The 20,695-nt window shown below is 41.4% G+C and overlaps 2 protein-coding genes across 3 annotated transcripts in view; both read left to right on the top strand.

Moving 5' to 3' along the window:
* Positions 1-3,543, top strand: part of MED6 (mediator complex subunit 6) — a 136,549-nt gene extending 133,006 nt beyond the window's left edge. The window contains exon 7 of one of the 2 annotated variants that reach the window (XM_070513896.1): positions 2,765-3,543. In XM_070513896.1, the coding sequence (XP_070369997.1) occupies positions 2,765-2,836 (72 nt within the window). In that variant the 3' untranslated portion in view covers positions 2,837-3,543. The remainder of the gene's footprint in view (positions 1-2,764) is intronic. The other variant, XM_070513897.1, reaches the window with a different exon arrangement.
* Positions 3,544-10,374: 6,831 nt separating this feature from the next.
* LOC123287414 (disintegrin and metalloproteinase domain-containing protein 20-like) lies at positions 10,375-13,557 on the top strand. Its single transcript, XM_070513894.1, has 2 exons — positions 10,375-10,587; positions 11,173-13,557. Exons 1-2 carry the CDS (start codon positions 10,510-10,512, stop codon positions 13,423-13,425), a joined length of 2,331 nt encoding a protein of 776 aa, XP_070369995.1. The 5' UTR covers positions 10,375-10,509; the 3' UTR covers positions 13,426-13,557.
* The last annotated feature ends 7,138 nt before the right edge of the window (positions 13,558-20,695 follow it).

Below are 20,695 nucleotides of genomic sequence, written 5' to 3'. Positions count from 1 at the left end.
CTTCTGGGCTCTCAATTTTGTTCCATTGATCTGTGTGTCTGTTTTTGTGCCAGTACCATGCTGTTTTGGTAATGGAAAGAGGAAGAAATGAATTCTTGTTAAAGTGTAAACAAATTGTTGTTTGTTTAATAAAATCTCCTGACCCTGTTCCTACTGTGCTTCCTGGCTAAGCTTGTCTGCTCTAACTCTTCACCTTAGTTTGGCAGTATGGGTATCCTCTTGGAGGATTTGCTTTGAATACCAGAATATAATCTCCATGAGGGCAGCGTTCCTTTTATCTGTTTTGCTCACTGTTGTATTCCAATACCTAGAACAGTGCCTAATGCACAAAAAATATCTGATTGAAGTAAATAATCTGAATATATTACTAATTGCAGAAAATTAATTAGGATAAGTAAAATTAAGACTTTGGTCCTCTTTTTGAAACTGCTGCAGCTCTTGCTCAAAATTGAACTTTGAATATTTAAAATATGCGTATTATAATGCTTCCTTTGGTACTTGCCCTTCACCAATGTCTTTGTTCCCAAATTGTCTTATCCTCAGTCTATTCTCAGTGTTTTTGGAAATTTTTCTTGAAAATACATATCTAATCAGATATCCTCCATATATGTTCCCAATAACTTCTGAATGCCACTCTTTGTACACTGTATGAAATGACCTTTTGATATCATTTTCCAATATGCTTTGCACAATTTGCATCCTCTGGCTATTTTCTGTTTTGAATATACTTGACTGTGTCTTGTCTCTGTACATCTGTACATCCAATTCCCATCCCCCAAATGCTATTTACCACCTTCCCCTACCCCTTGCCCTAGAAAACTCCTATTTTTCTCTCAATAGAGGTTAAACGTCAAATCTTTGGAAAGGCATTCCCTTGTGAAATGTTAGGTGTTCCACTTGTGTGCTCCTGTCACTTTGTGGTCATCCCTTTGATGAATTCTAGGAATAGATGAAGAGAGAGGTGAACAATGTACATGCCAGGAATAGAAAAAAGAAAGGCCATCTAGTGGAGCCAAAGAAACACAGAGGCATGAACCAAGACAATCTGATTAAACTTGGTTTTAGAAGACAAACCAGAGAAAGAGTCACATGTTTTAAGTGTACATGTCCATATGACAACAAAATGCAGCTGCTCCAAGTTATTCTCTTTTGAATATGCCTTTTGTAAAAACAAAAAAAGGTTAAATTTGACTCTAGTCAAATTTATCAATCAATTCTTTCATATTTACTGAGTTTTATATTTTTCTTTGAGATTACTTTGAGAGAATCCTTTTTATTTTCTGGGATTATGTTGGCTTCAGTGTTAATGCTTAAATCTGGAATTTATTTTGCTGTAAGGAACGAAATAGTAATCCAACCATGTTTTTTCCAATGGCTCGCCGGTTGTCCCAATACGTTTTATTCAATAAGCCATTGTTCTTTGCTTTACTGGTAAATTCAGATTTTGTATTATATTTTAAAGTTAACTTGTTAGAGTCATGTTATTTTACTTGCAAATTTTTACAAGAAGCTGTACCTTTTGCAATATTTCTAATTGTAGAAAAGCTGCATTGTTATTTTATGTTGGTTGAGTTAATTAGGGCTGGATCAGTCAAATACAGTAGTCCTCCCCTTATCCGAGGGTGTACGTTCCAAGACCCCCAGCCTGAAACCCTGGACAGTACGAAACCCTATAGATGACATTTTTTTCTATACATACATACCCATGATAAATTTTAATTTATAAATTGGGCATAGTAAGAGATTAACAGCAACTAATAATAAAATAGATCAATTATAACAATACGATGTAATAAAAGTTACTGTAGATCTTAGCAACCTCAGCATATGATTTTTTTCTTTTCTTATTGAGGACTTTTACCTTTTCACTGAAAGAAAGCACTTTATGGCTTCTCTTTGGTATAACTGAATTGCCAGCATCACTACTCTTGCACTTTGGGGCCATTATTAAGTAAAGTAAGGGTTACTTGAGCACAAGCACCATGATTACCGCAACAGTTGCTCAGATAATAGAGATGGCTACTAACGGGCGGGTAGCATATACAACATTGATACACCGGACAAAGGGACGATTCATGTCCCAGGCGGGACAGAGCAGGGAGGTGTGAGATTTCACCACGCTAATCAGAATGGCATGCAATTTAAAACTTATGAATTGTTTATTTCTGGAATTTTCCATTTAACATTTTCTGGATAGGAGTTGACTGCGGTCAACTGAAACCATGGTAAGTGAAAAAATGGATAAGCGGAGACTACTGTATATCAAGATTAGGAGATAGAACTAATCTCCTTATATTATAAGCATTTCATATAATCTTAGAATCTTACATACTGTCTTAATTTGGGTTCCCCAAAAAGCAGACACAGAGACAAGGATTTAGGTGGAGTTAGTTTTTTTGGAAAGTGCAAAAAAGAGTATATTAATGAGCAAGTCTCCACTGTGGGCTACTGGGGTCATCCCCTGTGGACTCTCTAAGAAGTCATGTGAAACACGCCTCAGAATATTTCTCCTTGGTACGGGAGAAAGTTGTCAGGAAGAGAAGTGAGATACAACACTTGAAGCAGAAATCTGTCAGAGCACGGAAATTGTCTACTGCAGCTGCCAGTGAACTCAGGTGGGACAAGGGGATGGAGGGTGGGCCATCAGCATCTACTGTACCCAGTTTCCCTAGAAAACAGAGCTTGAGGCAAAGATTAAATGCAAAGGTACCTTCTGCATACTGGTCACAATTCCTATAGACACTAACGGCTTTCTACTTCACAGGAGTGTGCTTGGCCCATTCATGGAGCAGGCTGGCAGCAAGAAGGAATTAATACATCCGGAAACAACTCTTAAACAATGAGAGATGTTTTGTGAATAAACCTCACAGCTTCCACAATCCTCATGGGACAATTCGGAGGTGTCTGACAGTGTGTCTCAGAGAGTCCACAATAGAACTGTGTCCTGATTGTTGCTCACATGGTCACACAGCCATTAATGTATGCTTGATTTGCTTTTACCCCTTTCCTGTCACACTTTTCCACTCCTTCACCATGCACTCACATCTTGGGATTACATCCCAAATAAACTGCGCAGACTCAAATCCTTGTCTCAGGGTGTGTGTCTGACAGTTGGTAACAGAAGTGTTCCTTAAAAGGCAGATCCATGGGATGTGAGATTTTAGAACGATCAGTCACTTGTTCGATGGCAACTAGGACGCACAGTTGCAGCCAGAGAATTTGTGACAACTGGTGTGCTGCAACATCATCAACTAAGACTCTCACTTGTGGTATGTTAGGATGAGGTACAGATGGAAGTGGCGCCCTGGCTTATACAATAGCTCTAGTATTTGAATTAGAGATATGAGAATTATGAAGTTAGTTAACTACTGAAGAAGCCGTGAAGAGAGAAAATGACAGGCTCAGGTCAAATAACTTGGGCATGGTGTGAAAGTCATAAGACCTCCTTGACAATGTTTCAAAAGAATCTCATCTCACAGACTGTGCTACAAATAAGACACAAAATTTGTCATAAATGTGCAGAATTATAAAGATACTGAATTTAGAGCTCTGGTATGTTTCTTGTGTAAAAATCACAGGTTCATTAGGGAAGAGGTATTATCCTGAGATTCTGAATGAGGACATTTGAGTGGATGCATTTGAAAACTTGAATCCTGAGATTCTCATGGACACTCTGGGCCAGCAGAACTCACTTGTTACCCCTTGTTAGAAGAGAGCAGCCTCTTATTGTCTGGAGACCATGCTTCACGAAAGATTATGCTTATCTTCCTGAAGATCTGTTCTTAACTTCCCCCCATTGCATCTAGACCAATAACTAGGCTCAGGCCTCAAAATGGCCCAAGGGGGGATAATGCTGACCTTAGTATGAGAGGAACTGGGTCATTGATCAAGAAAGCTTTGGAAGCTAATATGTGCCATTAGGAGCCAGGAGAATATATATAGGAATAGATTCTGAGGCTACTGGGTTAGGAGAAATAGAATATATGATTATACAGGGGAAAGCCTTTTAATAAGGTTGTGCTCAGGATTTAACAATCTTTTGCAAAGATGCCCAGTGCTTATCCTACGATGCTGCTGGAATTATTGCATCTTTGAGGCTTGGAAATGTTGATAGACGACAATAATTGAGGTGGAAATGTTAGCACCACTTTGGCAGAGAAGTGAATTAGGGGGTGAGAATATACAGGGAAGGCATGTTAGAATGGATTTGTTAGAAAAGATCAGACAAACCACTACTGACCCTGTTTCTCTGGAGATCCTAGAGGACACCGTCTTTACTCAAGCAGTAAGAAATGCACTAGTCAGAGCAAAGCAGACATCACTGGAGCCTCAATGGTGGCTGTCCTTGTAGGCCAGGGTTGATGGCAGGACATGGTGCTTTAAAACTGGGCTCCCTAGTATCAGTGAAAGTGATAAGATTCCAGAACAGTATAAAAAATTGGTCCTTGACTGTCAGAAACAAAGTGGGCATAATTACCATAATGGGCAATAAGACTGGAATGGCAAACATTGGGCCCTGATCTAAGTGTATTTGCGGCCATGTCTAATAGACTTGGGTCCTCCTAGGGATGAGATAGGTGAGCAGGCAATTAGGGCATTTATTATCTTATACAAGCAAAAGCTGGTCATCCGTATACTGATGCCAACTTCTGCGGTGGGTATCTCTTATCCACTTCAGACCTGAGACAGCTCAATCACTGACCTATTGCCAATTGAAGGAGAGACCAGATATGTTTCAGGAAGGATCCTGCAATGTCACCACAAATATATACAATAAATATTCCCCTGCATAGAGATCTCATGAAGATGGTGGCCTAGGCAGACACTGAACTCACCTCCTCCCACAAACACAACCAGGTTACAACTATTATTGGAAAAATTACCCTGGAGAAAAAACTGAAAACTGGATATAAAGAACCCCCACAACAACAGACAGTACTGACTGAGGCAGAAGATGCATAAATTCCTTCTGGAGAGAAAGCAAGCCACCTTGAAGAGCTGCAGAGCTTCACAGCCAGCCAGGCAGGAGCCACCCTAAGGTATGCAGCCTTCTCTGCAGAAGTGGGGACCTTACTGGGGGCATCTTACCACTATAAGCATCCTGCAGACTCAGCACAACTGAGATGAGTGTCCTACTATCTGGCTTCATGGGCTAGTAACTGCAACGGGGGAATACACCCAGAAAAGCTATCAGACGAAAGCCAAAAAAACCCAGCTCTTAAAGGGCCCCTGCAAGAATACACCTATCTCAGAGAACAACCTAAAATCAGCAAAAGGAAAGATGCACAGTCCTTTGGTGAAAAGAGACTCACCTGGTAGGCTCTGGGTGCATCTTGAGAGAGATGAGGCCTCTCTAGAGACTGAGACATTGGTGGTGGGCATTGTTGTGACCTAGTACAGGCATGCTGACACAGACCCTGGCAGACGTCATTGAAGTTCTTCCCATGGCCTGTTAGCCCAGGGGTCTGCCACACCCACTAGAGAGCAGATTTAATCCACTTCAGCCAGAGCAGGCAGCTGGCCCTAGGGACTAGCTCCGCCCAACAGCAAGCCCTTAGGCTACTTGTCAGCCCACATAGACTGGGTGCCTTGATCCTCTACAGGCAGGTGAGTGTGTCCACCTCTGTGGGGCAGGGCCTGTGTGAGGACAAAGTAATCTTGGGATGCGTTGGTGGAGGGGTGTGGGCCTCTGCAGTGGGGCGACTGGGAAGGAAAGACTAGGCTCCCTGGGTACCTGCAGTAAGAGCAACCCTGCCACAGCAGAAGGACACAAGCAACCCACAAAGAGGTCACTCCTGGATCATTTTTCTGGTAACAAGAGGCAAGCACACTGGTTGGCCTCAAAAGGCGTCTGTTACATAAGGCCACTTTTCCAAGATCGGGAGACATAGCTGACTCACCTAATACATAAATATAAGCACAGAGAAAGAGGTATAATGAGAAGGCAAAGGAACAGATTCCAAGCAAGGGAACAGGACAAAACTCCAGAAAAAGAACTAAGTGAAAAAGAAATAAGCAATATACCTGACAAAGAGTTCAAACAGAAACTCATAAGGATGCTCAGTGATATTGGGAGAAGACTGGATGAACACAGTGAGAACATCAACAAAGAACTGGAAAATATAAAAAAGAACCAATCACAAATGAAGAATACAATATGCAAATGAAAAATTCACTAGAGGGACTCAATAGCAGAGTAGACGGTACAGAAGAATGGACAAGTGAGCTGGAAGAAAGCCTAGAGGAAATCACCCAAACTGAACAGATAAAAGAAAAGAGAATTAGACAGAATGACAACAGGCTAAAGGAACTCTGGGACAATATCAAGCACACTAACATTCATACCATAGGTGTCCCAGAAGGAGAAGAGAGAGACAAATGGGCAGAGAATCTATTCGAAGAAACAACAGTTAAAAACTTTCCTAACCTAAGGAAGGAAACTGACATCCAAGTATAGGAAGTACATAGAGCACCAAACAAGATGAACACCAAGAGGCCCACACCAAGACACGTTATAATTAAAATGTTCAAAATTAAAGATAAAGGGAGAGTCCTAAAAGCAGCAAGAGAAAAGCAACAAGTGACATACAAAGGAAAGCTCATAAGGCTATCAGCAGACTTCTCAGCTGAAACCCTACAGGCTAGAAGAGAGTGGCATATTTAAAGTGCTGAAAGGAAAAAACTTACAGCCAAGAATACTCGATCCAGCAAGGTAATCATTCAGAATGGAAGAAGAGATAAAGAGCTTCCTGGACAAGCCAAAATTAAAGGAGTTTATCACCAAGAAACTAGGTCTACAAGAAATGCTGAAGGGAATTATTTAAGTGGGAAAGAGAAGACCAAAAATAAGGATAAGAAAATTATCAAACCAAAAAAAACACAACCAGGCCCTAAAATCACTGGTAAGGGCAATAATACAGTAAAGGTAGCAGATCAACCACCCATGAAGATAATATGAAAGTTAAAAGACAAAAGTACTAAAATTACTTATTTCAATGAAAAGATAACAATGGATAGACACACAGAAACAAGAGATTAGATATTATTTCAAAAACATAAAATGTGGAAGGAGGGGAGTAAAGGAGTAGAGCTTTTGGAAAGAGGTCATGCTAAAGAGACTATCAACTCAATAGAGATTGCTATATACGTAGAATATTATATAGGAACCTCATGGTAATCACAAAGCAGAAACCTATAATAAGTAAACAAACAAGTAAGAGGGAAGAAATCAAATGTATTACTAATGAAAGCCATCAAACCACAAGGGAAGAGAGCAAGAGAAGAAGCAAGGAACAGAGAAGAACTACTAAAACACCCAGGAAAAAAAGTAACAAAATGGCAATAAATAAATATTTATCAATAGCTACTTTAAATGTCAATGGACTAAATGCTCCAATAAAAAGACATAGGGTGGCCAATTGGATAAAAAACAAGACCTATATATATGCTGCATACAAGAGACACACTTCAGACCTAAAGACACTCACAAACTGAAAGTGAAAGGATGGAAAAAGATACTCTATGAAAAGGGCAAAGAAAAGAAAGTGGGGGTAACAATACTTATATCAGACAAAATAGACTTGAAAACAAAAACTGTATCAAGAGACAAAGACGGGCACTACATAATGATAAAGGAATAAATCCAACACAAGTATATAACACTTGTAAATATCTATGCACCCAACATAGGAGCACCTAAATATATAAAGCAATTATTAACAGACATAAAGGGAGAAATAGACAGGACCATAATAATAGTAGGGGACTTTAACACTCCACTTGCACTGATTGGATAGATCATCCAAACAGAAGATCTATAAACATTGGCCTTAAATGACACATTAGACCCAATGCACTTAGTAGATTTAGAGAAAACATTCCATCCAAATCCCTCAGAATACACATTCTTTTCAAATGGACATGGAACATTTTCCAGGATTGATCACATATTAGGCCACAAAACAAGTCTCAATAAATTTAAGAAGATCCAAATAATACCAAGCATCTTTTCTGAATACAATGGTCTGAAACTAGAAATCAACAGCAGGAAGAAAATCAGAAAAGCCAGAAAGTGTGGAGATTAAAGAAAATGCTACTGGACAACAATTGGCTCAATGAAGCTATCAAAGGAGAAATCAAAAAATACCTAGAGACAAATGAAAATAAAAATATGACATGCCAAAATCTATGGGATACAGCAAAAGTGGTTCTAAGAGGGAAATTTGTAGCAATTCAAGCCTACCTCAACAAACAAGGAAAATACCAAATAAACAATCGAATAGTGCATCTAAAGGAACTGGAAAAAGAAGAACAAAAATAGCCCCAAATCAGCAGAAGGAAGGACAATAATAAAAATCACAGCAGAAATGAATGAAATAGAGACTAAAAAAAAAAAGGAAAAATTTAATGAAACCAAGAGCTTGTTCTTTGAAGAGCTAAACAAAAGTGACAAATCTTTAGCTAGACTCACCAGAAAAAAGAGAGAAGGCTCAAATAAATAAAATCAGAAATGAAAGAGGATAAATTACAATGGACACCTCAGAAATACAAAAGATAAGAAAACAACAAAACAAAACAAAATACAAACCTAACAATTGAGAGAAGATATTTGCAAATCATCGATCTGAGAAGGGGTTGGTATCCAAAATATATAAAGAACTCATACAACTCAGCAAGAAAAAAACAACACGGCCAATTAAAAATAGGAAGAGGATATGAACAGACATTTTTCCAGAGAAGATATACAGAGGGCAAACAGACACATGAAAAGATGTTCCACATCACTAATTATTAGGGAAATGCAAATCAAAACTACAAGGAGATACCACCTCATTCCCCTCAGAATGGCTATTATTACAAAGACAAGAGATGACAAGTGTTGGAGAGGATGTGGAGAAAAGGGAACCCTCATACACTGCTGGTGGGAACGTAAACTGGTGGAGCCTCTAAGGAAAATAGTATAGTGATTCCTCAAAAGATTAAGAATAGAACTACTGTGTGATCCAGCTCTTCCACTTCTGGGTATTTATCCAAAGAACACAAAAACACTAATGCTAAAAGATATTCGCACCCCTATGTTCATGGCAGCATTATTCACAATAGTCAAGACTTGGAAACAGCCTAAGTGCCCATCAACAGATGAATGGATAAAGAAGATGTGGTCTCTCTCTATATATATATATTTATATACAATGGAATACTACTCACTTATTAAAAGCAATGAAATCTTGGTATTTGCAAAAACATGGATGGACCTTGAGGGTATTAAGGTAAGTGAAATAAGTCAGATTGAGAAAGTCAAATACCATATGATTTCACTCCTAAGTGGCAAATAAAGACAACAGCAACAAACCAACACATAGATATAGGAACTAGATCCGTGGTTACCAGAGGGGAAGCAGGGAGGGAGGAGGGTGAAAGAGGAGATAGGGCAGATGTGTATGGTGACAGATGGAAATTAGTCTTTGAGTGGTGAACATGATTGAGTCTAGACAGAAATTAAAACATAATCAAGTACACCTGAAACTTATATAATGTTACAAACCAATGTTACCTCAATAAAAAATTACTAAATTAAAATATTTTTTAAAAAGAGAAGAGGGGCCTGCCTGATGGCGCAGCAGTTAAGCGCTCACGTTTGGCTTCAGCGGCCCGCAGTTCGCCGGTTGGGATCCCGGGTACGGACATGACACTGCTTGGCAATCCATGCCGTGGCAGGAGTCCCACATATAAAGTAGAGGAAGATGGGCACGGATGTTAGCTCAGGGCCAGCCTACCTCAGCAAAAAGAGGAGGATTGGCAGCAGTTAGCTCAAGGCTAATCTTCCTCAGGAAAAAATAAAAACTAAAAATGAATAAAAATAAAAAGAGAAGAAATAACAAGTGTTGAAGAGGGTATTATGCTAAGTGAAATAAGTCACATGGAGGAAGACAAATACTGTGTGGTTTCATTCATATGTGGAATATGAAAATAACAAAATAAATGAACAAACAAAACAAAAACAAAAACAAACATAGATACAGAAAACAGATTGGTGATTACCAAAGAAGAAGGGGATGGGAGGAAGGTGAAATGGGTAAAGGGGGTCAATTGTACGGTGAAGAATGGTTACTAGATTTTGATGCTGAGCATGCCGTAGTGTGTACAGAAGTCAAATTGTAATGTTGTACACGTGAAACTTATATAATGTTGTAAACCAATGTTGGCTCAACAAAAACAAAAAAGATACAGAAGTTTCCCATCACTCCAGAAAGTTCCCTCTATTGCTCCATTCCCCCACTTCAGGAACTACTGATATGAATTCTATTCCCAGGAATTAGTTTGGAGTATAATGGAACTTCATACAAATTAAATCGTATCTTAGTTTCTGTGATTTACATCCACGTTCTTACATGTGTCAAAAATTTGTTCAGATTTACTGAGTTTCATTCCACTGGATGAATGTACCAGTTTATTTATCCATTCATTTACTGATTACTGGTGGTTTGTTTCAGGTTGTGGAATAAATTCATGACTGATGCTGCTATGAACATTCATATACAAGTGTTTATGGGTAGTTTCCGAGGCCTAGAATTGCTGGGACATACGGTAGGTATAAGTTTCCCTTTATAAGAAACTACTATTATGCACTCTAATTTGTCTTCTCATGACCTCTGTTTACTCTTTCTTTCCATCAACCACCCCCTACAGCATTCAAGTTTTACCATTTATGAATCTAAGTCTCTCCTCAAAATTCTTATAAAGAGAAGCTTTAACTCTCCTCTCCATTCTCTATTTTAGTTAAATGTTGATCCCTTATCTTATTAAGGTGTGAGGGGGAAAAAGTCATTAGTGTCTTAAAATTGCAACAAACCCACTTATTCTTCCCCTGTGACTTCTCCAAGAGTCCGTGGCACTTTTGAGCCCAGGTATACACCCTACTTCTCCTAATTCCTCCCATTTTCTTTCCTTCTCTAAGTCCCCTGAGCTAGGATCCCCAGATGCCTGAGCACAGCCTCCCCTAATAAACACACATTGTTATGTCATAGCTCCCCCCTCCCTCCTCAACCTCCCCAGGGTGCCAAGCCTTCAGCCTGTCTCTGCTCTCCTCATGACTACACTGCTAGAGAAGTTGCTGTTTCAGGAATAGCCTTGCCTGCCTCCCACCTGACTGCACTGTTTTTTGAGTCACAGGCTCCCTCACTCATGGGGCCTTCCTGGGCCCAGGCCCATAAGACGGGCGATCTCTGGCTGCCTCTGCTCTGGCTGTTCCTGTCCCCGGTCTGCTGCTCCCATGCCCGACCAGGATGGCGCTTCACTTCCTCTGAAGTTGTGATCCCCAGGAAGGTCTCCCATAGGGTAAGTGGAGCTGAGATACAAGGCCAGCTTTCCTACAAGATTCACTTCAGGGGCCAAAGACATGTGGTTCACCTGAAAGTCAAGAAGAGCTTGCTGCCCAGACATTTTCCTGTTATCACCGATGACGACCAAGGTGCCATGCAGGAGGACTACCCTTATGTCCCCCGGGACTGTTACTACTACAGCTACCTGGAAGGGGTTCCTGGGTCTATGGGCACCCTGGACACCTGCTATGGGGGTCTGCATGGCATGCTGCAGGTGGATGACTTCACTTATGAGATCAAACCACTGGAGGCTTCTTCCAAATTTGAGCATGTGATTTCTCTGCTTGTGTCAGAAGAAAGATCAGAGGTGGAAAGGTGTACGATTGAGGAGGAAGATAAAGATCACGCATATGAAGAGGCAACACTTGCTGAAACTCCTAGAGCAGCCCCTGTGTATTTGTGGTGGCCACACAGGAAATACTTAAAACTTCACTACACGGTTACTAACTCACTATATGTTCTGGATAGAAACCAGACACGTATAGTAGAGAATGTAGTGCTTATGAACAACATAGTGGATACCATTTTCAGACAAGCTCATTACGATGTTTCCATACGTGTTATGTGCATATGGACTCGTTCAGATCAGATACAGTTACATACCTGGCCTAGTGCTTATGCAGCTTTAAGTCACTTTGGTATTTGGAAATTGCAATGGTGGGGGTATATTCGTCATGATACTTCACTGCTTCTTACAGGACATAAACTCAGTGGGGTCACATATTATGGTATCCATAATGGAATATGCAACCCCAATTGGGGAGTAGCATATACATTTGTAGGAAATTATCACATATTTTTAGGTGCAGCTATTGAAGCCCATACATTATGTCATGTACTCGGCACAGGGCATGACACATCTGGTTGTAGTTGTTTTCGGAGAGCTAGCTGTGTCATGGCTCCTCAGCCTGGTCTTCTAGATATGATGAGCAATTGTACATATAACAGAATGCTTCAACGGGCTAGAGGGTGGGATCCTTGTTTGGGTGTAAAACATCCAGCATACACAAATTTTCCTTATGTAGCTCCTCGTTGTGGTGACAAGATCATAAATATGGATGAAGAATGTGACTGTGGCTCCCTTAAAGCTTGTAGTATGGATAAATGTTGTGAGACCCATTGTGCCCTAAGCTCCGGTAGTATTTGTAGTATAGGACCTTGCTGCATTGGCTGTAGGTATGCTCAGCCTGGAAAGGTTTGCAGAGACACGCCTGGTATTTGTGATCTACCAGAATTCTGTAACGGGACAACACATGCTTGTCCAGATGACCTTTATATCCAGGATGGAACCCCATGTTCACCATTAGCTGTTTGTGTGAGAGGAAACTGTACTGACCGTGATATGCAGTGTCAAGCCCTTTTTGGCCACCAAGTAAAAGATGCTGCAGAAGTGTGCTATACAAAATTGAATCTAATTGGCGACCGATTTGGAAACTGTGGGGTGAGGTTGATACGAGGAGGATCAACCTCGGTGCCATGTGAAGAGGATGACCTTTTTTGTGGGATGCTACATTGTACTGCTGTCAGCCAAATTCCTGGTGGAGGTGAGCATACTACATTCCGTCATATAATAGCAGATAACGAAAAATGCTTTGGATACGATGTACACGATGGGGCAGAAATACCAGAAATGGGGCTTGTAGTGGATGGTGCAACATGTGGGCCAGGAAAATATTGTTTAAATCAGAACTGTACTTTTTATCAAGACATTAATTTTGACTGTGATATCAAGAGATGCAATTTCAAAGGGGTGTGCAACAACAGGAAACAATGTCACTGTATGGACGGTTGGAAACCACCATCATGCGAAGAGAGAGGAGCAGGTGGTAGCCTAGATAGTGGCCCTCCACCTGACAAAACACTACGTCTTCAACCCAAAATAATATTTGCTCTGAACAAGGGAATAGCTCTACTGCTTATACGTTTCACCCTTTTTGGGATTTCAATTCTTGGTGGTATGTGTTCAAAATTAGAAGAAACCCTAGAAAAGAGAACCGAGGAAAAAACTGTTGAAGAAGGCCGCCAACAACCTCAACACAAGTAAATACTAACTGGAATGCACAAAATGGCAAAATTCACAGTGGCCCTTGCTGGGAGAAATGGTCAATAATCACTCTGATAATCACATAATCCTATAACTATTCTGAGGTTGCCATCTTGAAATAAAATGACATGGCAGGTAAAAATGGGTCTGTGTGTTTAAATTCACTTAACATTTCATGTCTGGTCATATTATTACTATTTCTGTAGATAATGGAAGGTACTCTTAGATTCACTAACAAGAGGACCTGTGTTTATTTAAAATGTGGAGTCTAATGTTTTATAGGCACGCCTGTAGCAAATCTTGTTTGCATTGGTATGCACTTGTTTAACAGTTCATTGGACATTTTCCCAAGGGGTTATGTACTAGATTTTTGTGATTTGTTCATTTTTTCCTCACGTTAAATAAGCTTAAGAAGAAACCTTTACAGATCCAGTAGGAAGATACAAAACTTTGGTGTTGTAGGCACGTGAATGTCAACAGCAGTTCAACCACCTGGTAAGTATGTGATCTTGGACAAAGTATTAGGCTTCCCGAGATCCACAGTTATATGTTACATGTTACATTGGCAGACAAAATGTACTTTTCCAGAGTTTTGTGATCATCAGTGGAAAGCAACTAAGAAGAGCCCGGAACACCTTAGGCACTTAATACATGCTAACGCTATCATGCTCATTATTGTCCTGGGTTGTGCTACACCTGGGGTATTCCAAATATACTGCCTTGGCATTGTATCTTGTAAAACCATCACATGAGGAGCCATTGATCACTGATATATCACTTCTTAAGGCCTCCAGTTATTAATGTTATAGTATTCAGAGTAAAAATCTCAGGAATTGCCTAAGCACGGCCTGTATATAAAGTACAGGATGGAACTGACTGATATATGAACAGAGACAAAAATTTAGGTAGAACGAAACAGCACACGATCATTTCCAAAATAATGCACTAGAACAGGGTCTGATACGGTAAGTGTTACATTCATGCTGTTTATTTAAATGCCTCAGGTCTTGGATCAAATCTCTTTCTGAAAATATGGAGTCCAGATGAGGGTAACTACCAAAGGGGAGGGGAGGGACGCATGAGTAGAGGATCAATAGGATGGCCACTCTACGATGTTGTAATTTGTCCATCTTTTACAGAGCTCTCTTGACCAGCATTTCTTGTCCAGGTGGCTTATCTGGTAGAGTGATCTGGATATTCATCCATTAAGAACCCAAGTCCCCATTTACTATGCCCTTGTCAAACATGGGTTGCTGCATTTGCACTTGGCTCTGGTATCTACTCACAAGGAGGTTAGATAACCATTTACTAACTGATCCAAATAACCATTTACTAACTGGTTACTTCTTGCTGGTCCAAAGGCAGTGTTGAAACTAGAGTGTGTCTTCTGGAAGGGGAGTCATTTTGTTTTGATTTGAGCAGTCCATTTGTCAAAGTATGATAACTGCAGACCCTGTAACCTTTTTCTCTCTTTATTTCCATTTTCCCAACATCTGCTTCTATCCTTATTGAGGGGTTTTGCTTTTGTGAAGGACCTCTTGTTTCCCTCAAGCTGTTTAATTTTGGGTACCATAAATTTGAGTGTGCATGGTTTTTATCTTTGGTTATCCTGTTACCTCCAAAATGGCAAACTCAGTGTTTTAATCTGAGGATGGGTGTGGTCTGCTAGTCCATTTAGTGTTTCTAAATAGCATTTGATATCTCAGGTTATAGGCCATAATTTTTAAAAAGGTGGCTGTGTCAGGTCAAGGACTAACATGAGTTTTCCTTAAAAGCACTTTCTAACTAGTGCTGGATATTTGAGACAGATTCACCACACTCTAGTCAACAAGGTTGGATGCTTCAGAAATGCAGAATCACTCAGGGTTAGCCTTCAAAAGATTTGTGGCATTTCAAGAAAGGATGAAGTTTCAGGACAAAGATAAGAGGGAGCTGGAGAAGGTGAGGAAGAAGAGAAAGAGGGGCTGATAGGAAGATAGGGATCAGGGTAGGAGGGAGGTGAGAATGGAGTGGAGTTAGGAGAGACCAGAACAGGGGTAGACAGAAGGGACAAGGACTTTGGGAGGGGAAGAAGGTGGAAGTTGTTTAAAAGAGGCCTGAAAAGATTAGAATCTGTTCAAAGTATTTCTTTCCTTGGCTTCTTTGTAGCAACTGATGTAAGCTGCCCATGGTGTGACAACTATGCTAATACGCTCTCTTCTAAGATACCACAATACACAAGTTTGACAATGCCCACGAAATCAAAGGCCACTGCAGCCCAAGATTGTACTTACTGAAATCATGCCACGTTGAGAGGAAATTAATAGCGGTAGGACCTTGGTGGCAGACCATATATCTAGAGCAAATCTGGCCAGGGGTTTGGTTGGACCAGGAGTTTCCTCCAGTGAAAGAAGTCTGAGCTAGAAGGAGGGACCTGCTCTAAGTTAGGAAAAATGCCTAATTCTCCGCTCATCAAAAGAACTCCAACAAACAGAAGGAGAAATACTGACATCGGTCTGACAAGAGGTTGACCTACAAAACAATGACGGCCTGCAACCTCCATGCTATGAAAAATGCAGAGAACAGGAGGAGGACTTACCTCCCCAGCCAAGGAAATTAGGGTTCTTTGATATATGCTGGTCTTGACCCAAACAGGCAGTGTTGGGGGTTTGTCCAACCTCTCTCAGGCAATGGCACGAAAGTATAAAAACAAAAACAAAAACAAAGATTTATGTGACTCAAGTAGAGGTTAAAGGCTTCATTCAGTTGAGGTGGATCAGGGAATACCCGAAAACCAGGTGAATACACAACTGAACCAGGGTCAAGGTTTTTATAAGATAGGAAGAATTTGAATAACCATCCTGCATTTTAACCTTAGGGCCAGTTCACCTTTTGCCAAAACTTGTAGCTTGGGGTTGGTCCTGTTTTCCTGCCTCTTGTTTGGAGTTCCTATAACCAATAGAACAGTATTTCTGAGAACTGTTTTTGCAAGCCTCATGGTATTTTGAGACAGTCATGGTGTGTGGGAGGTATAAAGACAAAAAAGGAAATGGGCAGAGCAGAAGATAAGGGGAAACACGAGACTGTATATATCGTTTGTTTGAAAACTTTTGCACCTTCATCCTCAAGGAGTCTGAGACTTTCTCGGTCAAGATTGCTGCACAAGTCCATTCACAGTTACCATTGCCCAAGGGAGTTCCACGTGGCTCCCAAATGAAACACCTAGGTTCCATATATCACCCTCCATGCTCCTACTGAGGCTTAGCAGCCTTACCTCCCCTTTCTACTCAGGGTCAACTACTCCGTCCAAAATAGCGACTCCTCTTCTCCACTGTCTGGTCCTTGGACACAAGATATCTGAAGTGCCTTGATGGCAGTTGTAGCTTGCAGTGCTGTGGGACTCATGCTGTGTCCCTGGCTAAAGTGCAGTCCCTGTGGACCAAGACCTACAACGCTGGAGAACACAGAGTTGCGGGGGGGCAAGCAGAAAAACCACTAGTGGATCATTAAGAGTGATGGTAAGTAGGGCCGCCCAACTTCTGCTCCTTGGTTCCTGGTCCCATATGTTCTTTGTAATGGATAAAGAGTACCATGTAGCAGTCTTTGATTTAAAATACACACTGTACCGTGAAGGATGGCACTCTTTCCTTCCAGAGTATTGTTTCTGAGCTGGCATTTTTCTATGTCTTCAGTAGGCTGTTGCAGCACAGTGTGAGGGTAGTTGCTACTGAATATTTGATATGTGATGCAAACAATGGATTCCATTGGGATAGACCCATCCCTGTACCTCATTCACTGAAGAATGAATTATCTGTTCACATGCTAAGTCATGTGGGATTCCATGGTTAAACATCATGTGCTTCATAAGTAAGCCCCCAATAGTGGTGTTGGCTGTGGCTGTGCAGGCAGAGGAGGCAATTTATCACAACTAGAATGGCTATCTATTCTTGTGAGGACTAATTGCTGGTCCTTCCAGGATGGAAGGGGCCCTATGTAGTCAACTCCCCACCAATTAGCTGCTAGGTTTTCTTGAGGAAGAGTGACTTAGCAACATTGGTCTTTGTTGTTGGCAAGTTGGCCATTTGGAGACAGCAGTACTTCACTTGACTCCTTTGGCAAGTGGGAGTCCATGCTATTGAGCCCAGTGTAGCCGCTACCTCTGCCACCATGGCCACTCTGTTCATGTGCCCATTGGGCCAGTTCCAGGGTGGTCAGTGCTGAAGTTTGTCTAATGTTGACTGGCCAAGCCATTTTGCCTGCTTGGTTTTTCAGGGCCTCTTTCAGGGTGCAGGCTTCTTGGTAGGCATGAACCTGTGCTACAAAAACCTTCACACTTGCTGACTACTGCTCTATCTGAAGCCACGTATCTCTACCCTGCACCACCTTTTCTCTGACTCTCTAGTCCTTCTTATTCCAGGCCCCTGACCAGTTGGTAAGAACCTTGGCTGCCTGAGGTGGTCTCATTTGAGGCCCACCTTGGGCCACTTACCCTTCCACATAGGGTAGATGAACATGTGCAGTAGCCATAACTCTGCCCAATACAATGATTTTGTTCACTTTACTCTCTTTAGTCATCTCTGAAGAGGAATGTTATGCAGCCATCTTCCATGTTGGGTTTGAACCCACATACCACGCCTACCCTTCCATGTACCAATTTCAGGCATTTTAGACCTCCTTCACCTGGCTTCACAAAACCCCCACATGGGCATATATGCAAGCTGAGCGCAGTGCACTCATGAAACCACGGCAAATGATATGGTGACTCCAACTACCTGTTCATACAGCTTTACACAAGTCTTCTCCTCTTGTATGAGCTTCACATTAGATGTCCTCTTTGGATCTCACCATGAATTGCTGCCAGATCCGTCTCACTTTATGGCTTGGAAGAATCAAAAGGACCTAGTTTATACTGGATGATTCAAGGCATATGCTCATTTGGAGCCTCATGGTCAAAAAGCCATGTTGCCCAGGGCCCCAGAACACACCAAGAGCTGTTTCTCGATGGGCAGATGGCATGACCTTGTTTCAAACCCCCAGGGCTTGGACTGTGGTTCTCCTTCTGGGACTTCCCGCAAGCTCCACACTGCATCTTTTCCCATCACCAGTAACCCCCACAGGGTCAGAGAGCTCAGGTGTGCCAGACTTTACAGCCCAAATGATGGCTTCTGCTTGCTCCACGGTCTAGGTCTACAGCAAGGCCCTTTCTTGCCTGGGTCCCACTCAAGGATGACCGACTTCATTATCATCCAGTATGTGGGCCAACATAGTATTCATAGGTGTGAAATATTTGCTTCAACTACCCAAAGAGGAATATGTCGGGCACCACTTTCCTTGTGGTAGGAAATACAAGATGAAACAATTTGCCTTTACTCTGAGGGTCGGTCCCAACATGACCTTAACCCACTGTACCCCCAAATACTCTAATAATGTGGCATGTCCCTGAATCTTTGTAGGGTTTATCTCCCACTCTCGGAGTGTATGTCTCCTAGTAAGACCACAAATAAACTAACCAACTCATGTTTGCCGTGTCCCATTAGCATGATACCGTTGATATCATGAATCAGTACGATGTTTTCTGGATGTTAGGACCGTCTAGATCTATTCAGATAATATTATGCCAGAGGCAGGAGAGTAAACGTAACCCTAGGAACAAAGGTATAAATATGATTGTCCACGCCTTATGGATGCTAACCTTTAATCTCTTTTCGGATCAGAATAGAGATTAACAGATTGACCAGATCAATGGCTGCATGCCATGCACCTGAGGCCATATTAATTTGCTCTAGCAATGATAGCACATCTGACCCAGCAGCTGCAATGAGAGATTCTACGTGGGAGAGCTTGTGCTTGTCTACAATCATTCATTAGGATCCATACAGTTTCTGCAGGGGCCAGATTGGTGATCTAAATGGAATTCTGATAGGGACAATCACTGCTGCCTCTTGTAGTCTCTAATGCTGGCACTTATGTCCACCTTCCCACCCAGAACACAATGTTGCCTTTGATTGACTATGCTGCCCGGGGTTAGAGGGACACTGAAGAAGCTTCCACTGGTTGTGTGATGAGGATAGCTCTTATTCCACATGCAAGGACTCCATAGGGATGTTATTCTAACTGCCAAAGATATCAATCCTGATTATATACCTGAGGACTTGGAGAAGGGACCACTGCGTTGGACTGCAGACCACTGAACCCACTGTAAACCGAACATCAGTTAGGACACCACTTCTTGCCCAATGTTCATAACCTCCCACTACAACAGGGTCCATGATGATGCTTTGGAGCCCTGAGTATCAATGTCAATGCAGATACTGTCCAATAATCCTCTCGACGCCAGGTATTTCTCTATCCCTAGCATAGAGACTCCCAAGGAAATGGTTGTAGGTTCCTTGGGGAAAGGACTCGGAGAATCATTACATTATATATTTGTCACGATGTTGATATGTCCTTCCTCCTAGGAACCCAGTGATCTCTTTAGTCAACAGACAGTGCATCTGAACAGCAACTTCGCTCCAATAACTGAACAGGGATCATAACTTTTTACTGGTGCCACCCTTTCCAGCCTCCTACTCCTCCATTTTTGCCTTATTCTGATTGTAGATATTAAGCAACACTCTCCTTGGCTACTCGTCTATTTGCCACTAGAGATATGTTGCACCTTTACCACCTCAAATTCCCTACAGGTAAATCCCTTTAGCTGCCTCTCCAACCAGCACAATTTTTATGGTAACTGTGGTCCCCTAGTTTCAGCTGTTAAGTGCAGCCACCTGGCCTCTGTTACTTCAAGAGACCTCATTATCCCCATAGCCGTTAACAAACACTGATCTGTGACAACCTGTCCTATTACTGAACTGGCCTACAGAGGAGAGACACAACTGAACGCCTCAGAGATGACGATGCCCCTTACACCAGTGCATTTTAAAAAATTTTTATTGAGGTATGGTTGACATTATACTAGCTCCAGGTGTATAACGTGATGATTCAGTATTTGTATATATTGCATGTGATCACCACTATAAGTCTAGTTAACATCTGTTACCATACATAGTTATAAAAATTCTTTTTCTTGTGATGAAAACTTTTAATATCTACCCTCTTAACAACTGTCAAATATACAACACAGTATTATTAACTGTAGTCACAACACACGCTGTACATTACCTCCCAATGGCTTATTTATTTTATAATTGGAAATTAGTACCTTTTGACCCTCTCCACCCATTTCACCCACCCCTCACCTCCCACCTCTGGCAACCACCAATCTGTTCTCTATATCAAGATGTGTGCATTC

The sequence above is a fragment of the Equus asinus genome, chromosome 7 (genome assembly GCF_041296235.1).
Source record: "Equus asinus isolate D_3611 breed Donkey chromosome 7, EquAss-T2T_v2, whole genome shotgun sequence".
In the NCBI taxonomy this organism is placed as follows: Eukaryota; Metazoa; Chordata; class Mammalia; order Perissodactyla; family Equidae; genus Equus; species Equus asinus.
This window is presented reverse-complemented; position numbering and strand designations above follow the sequence as displayed.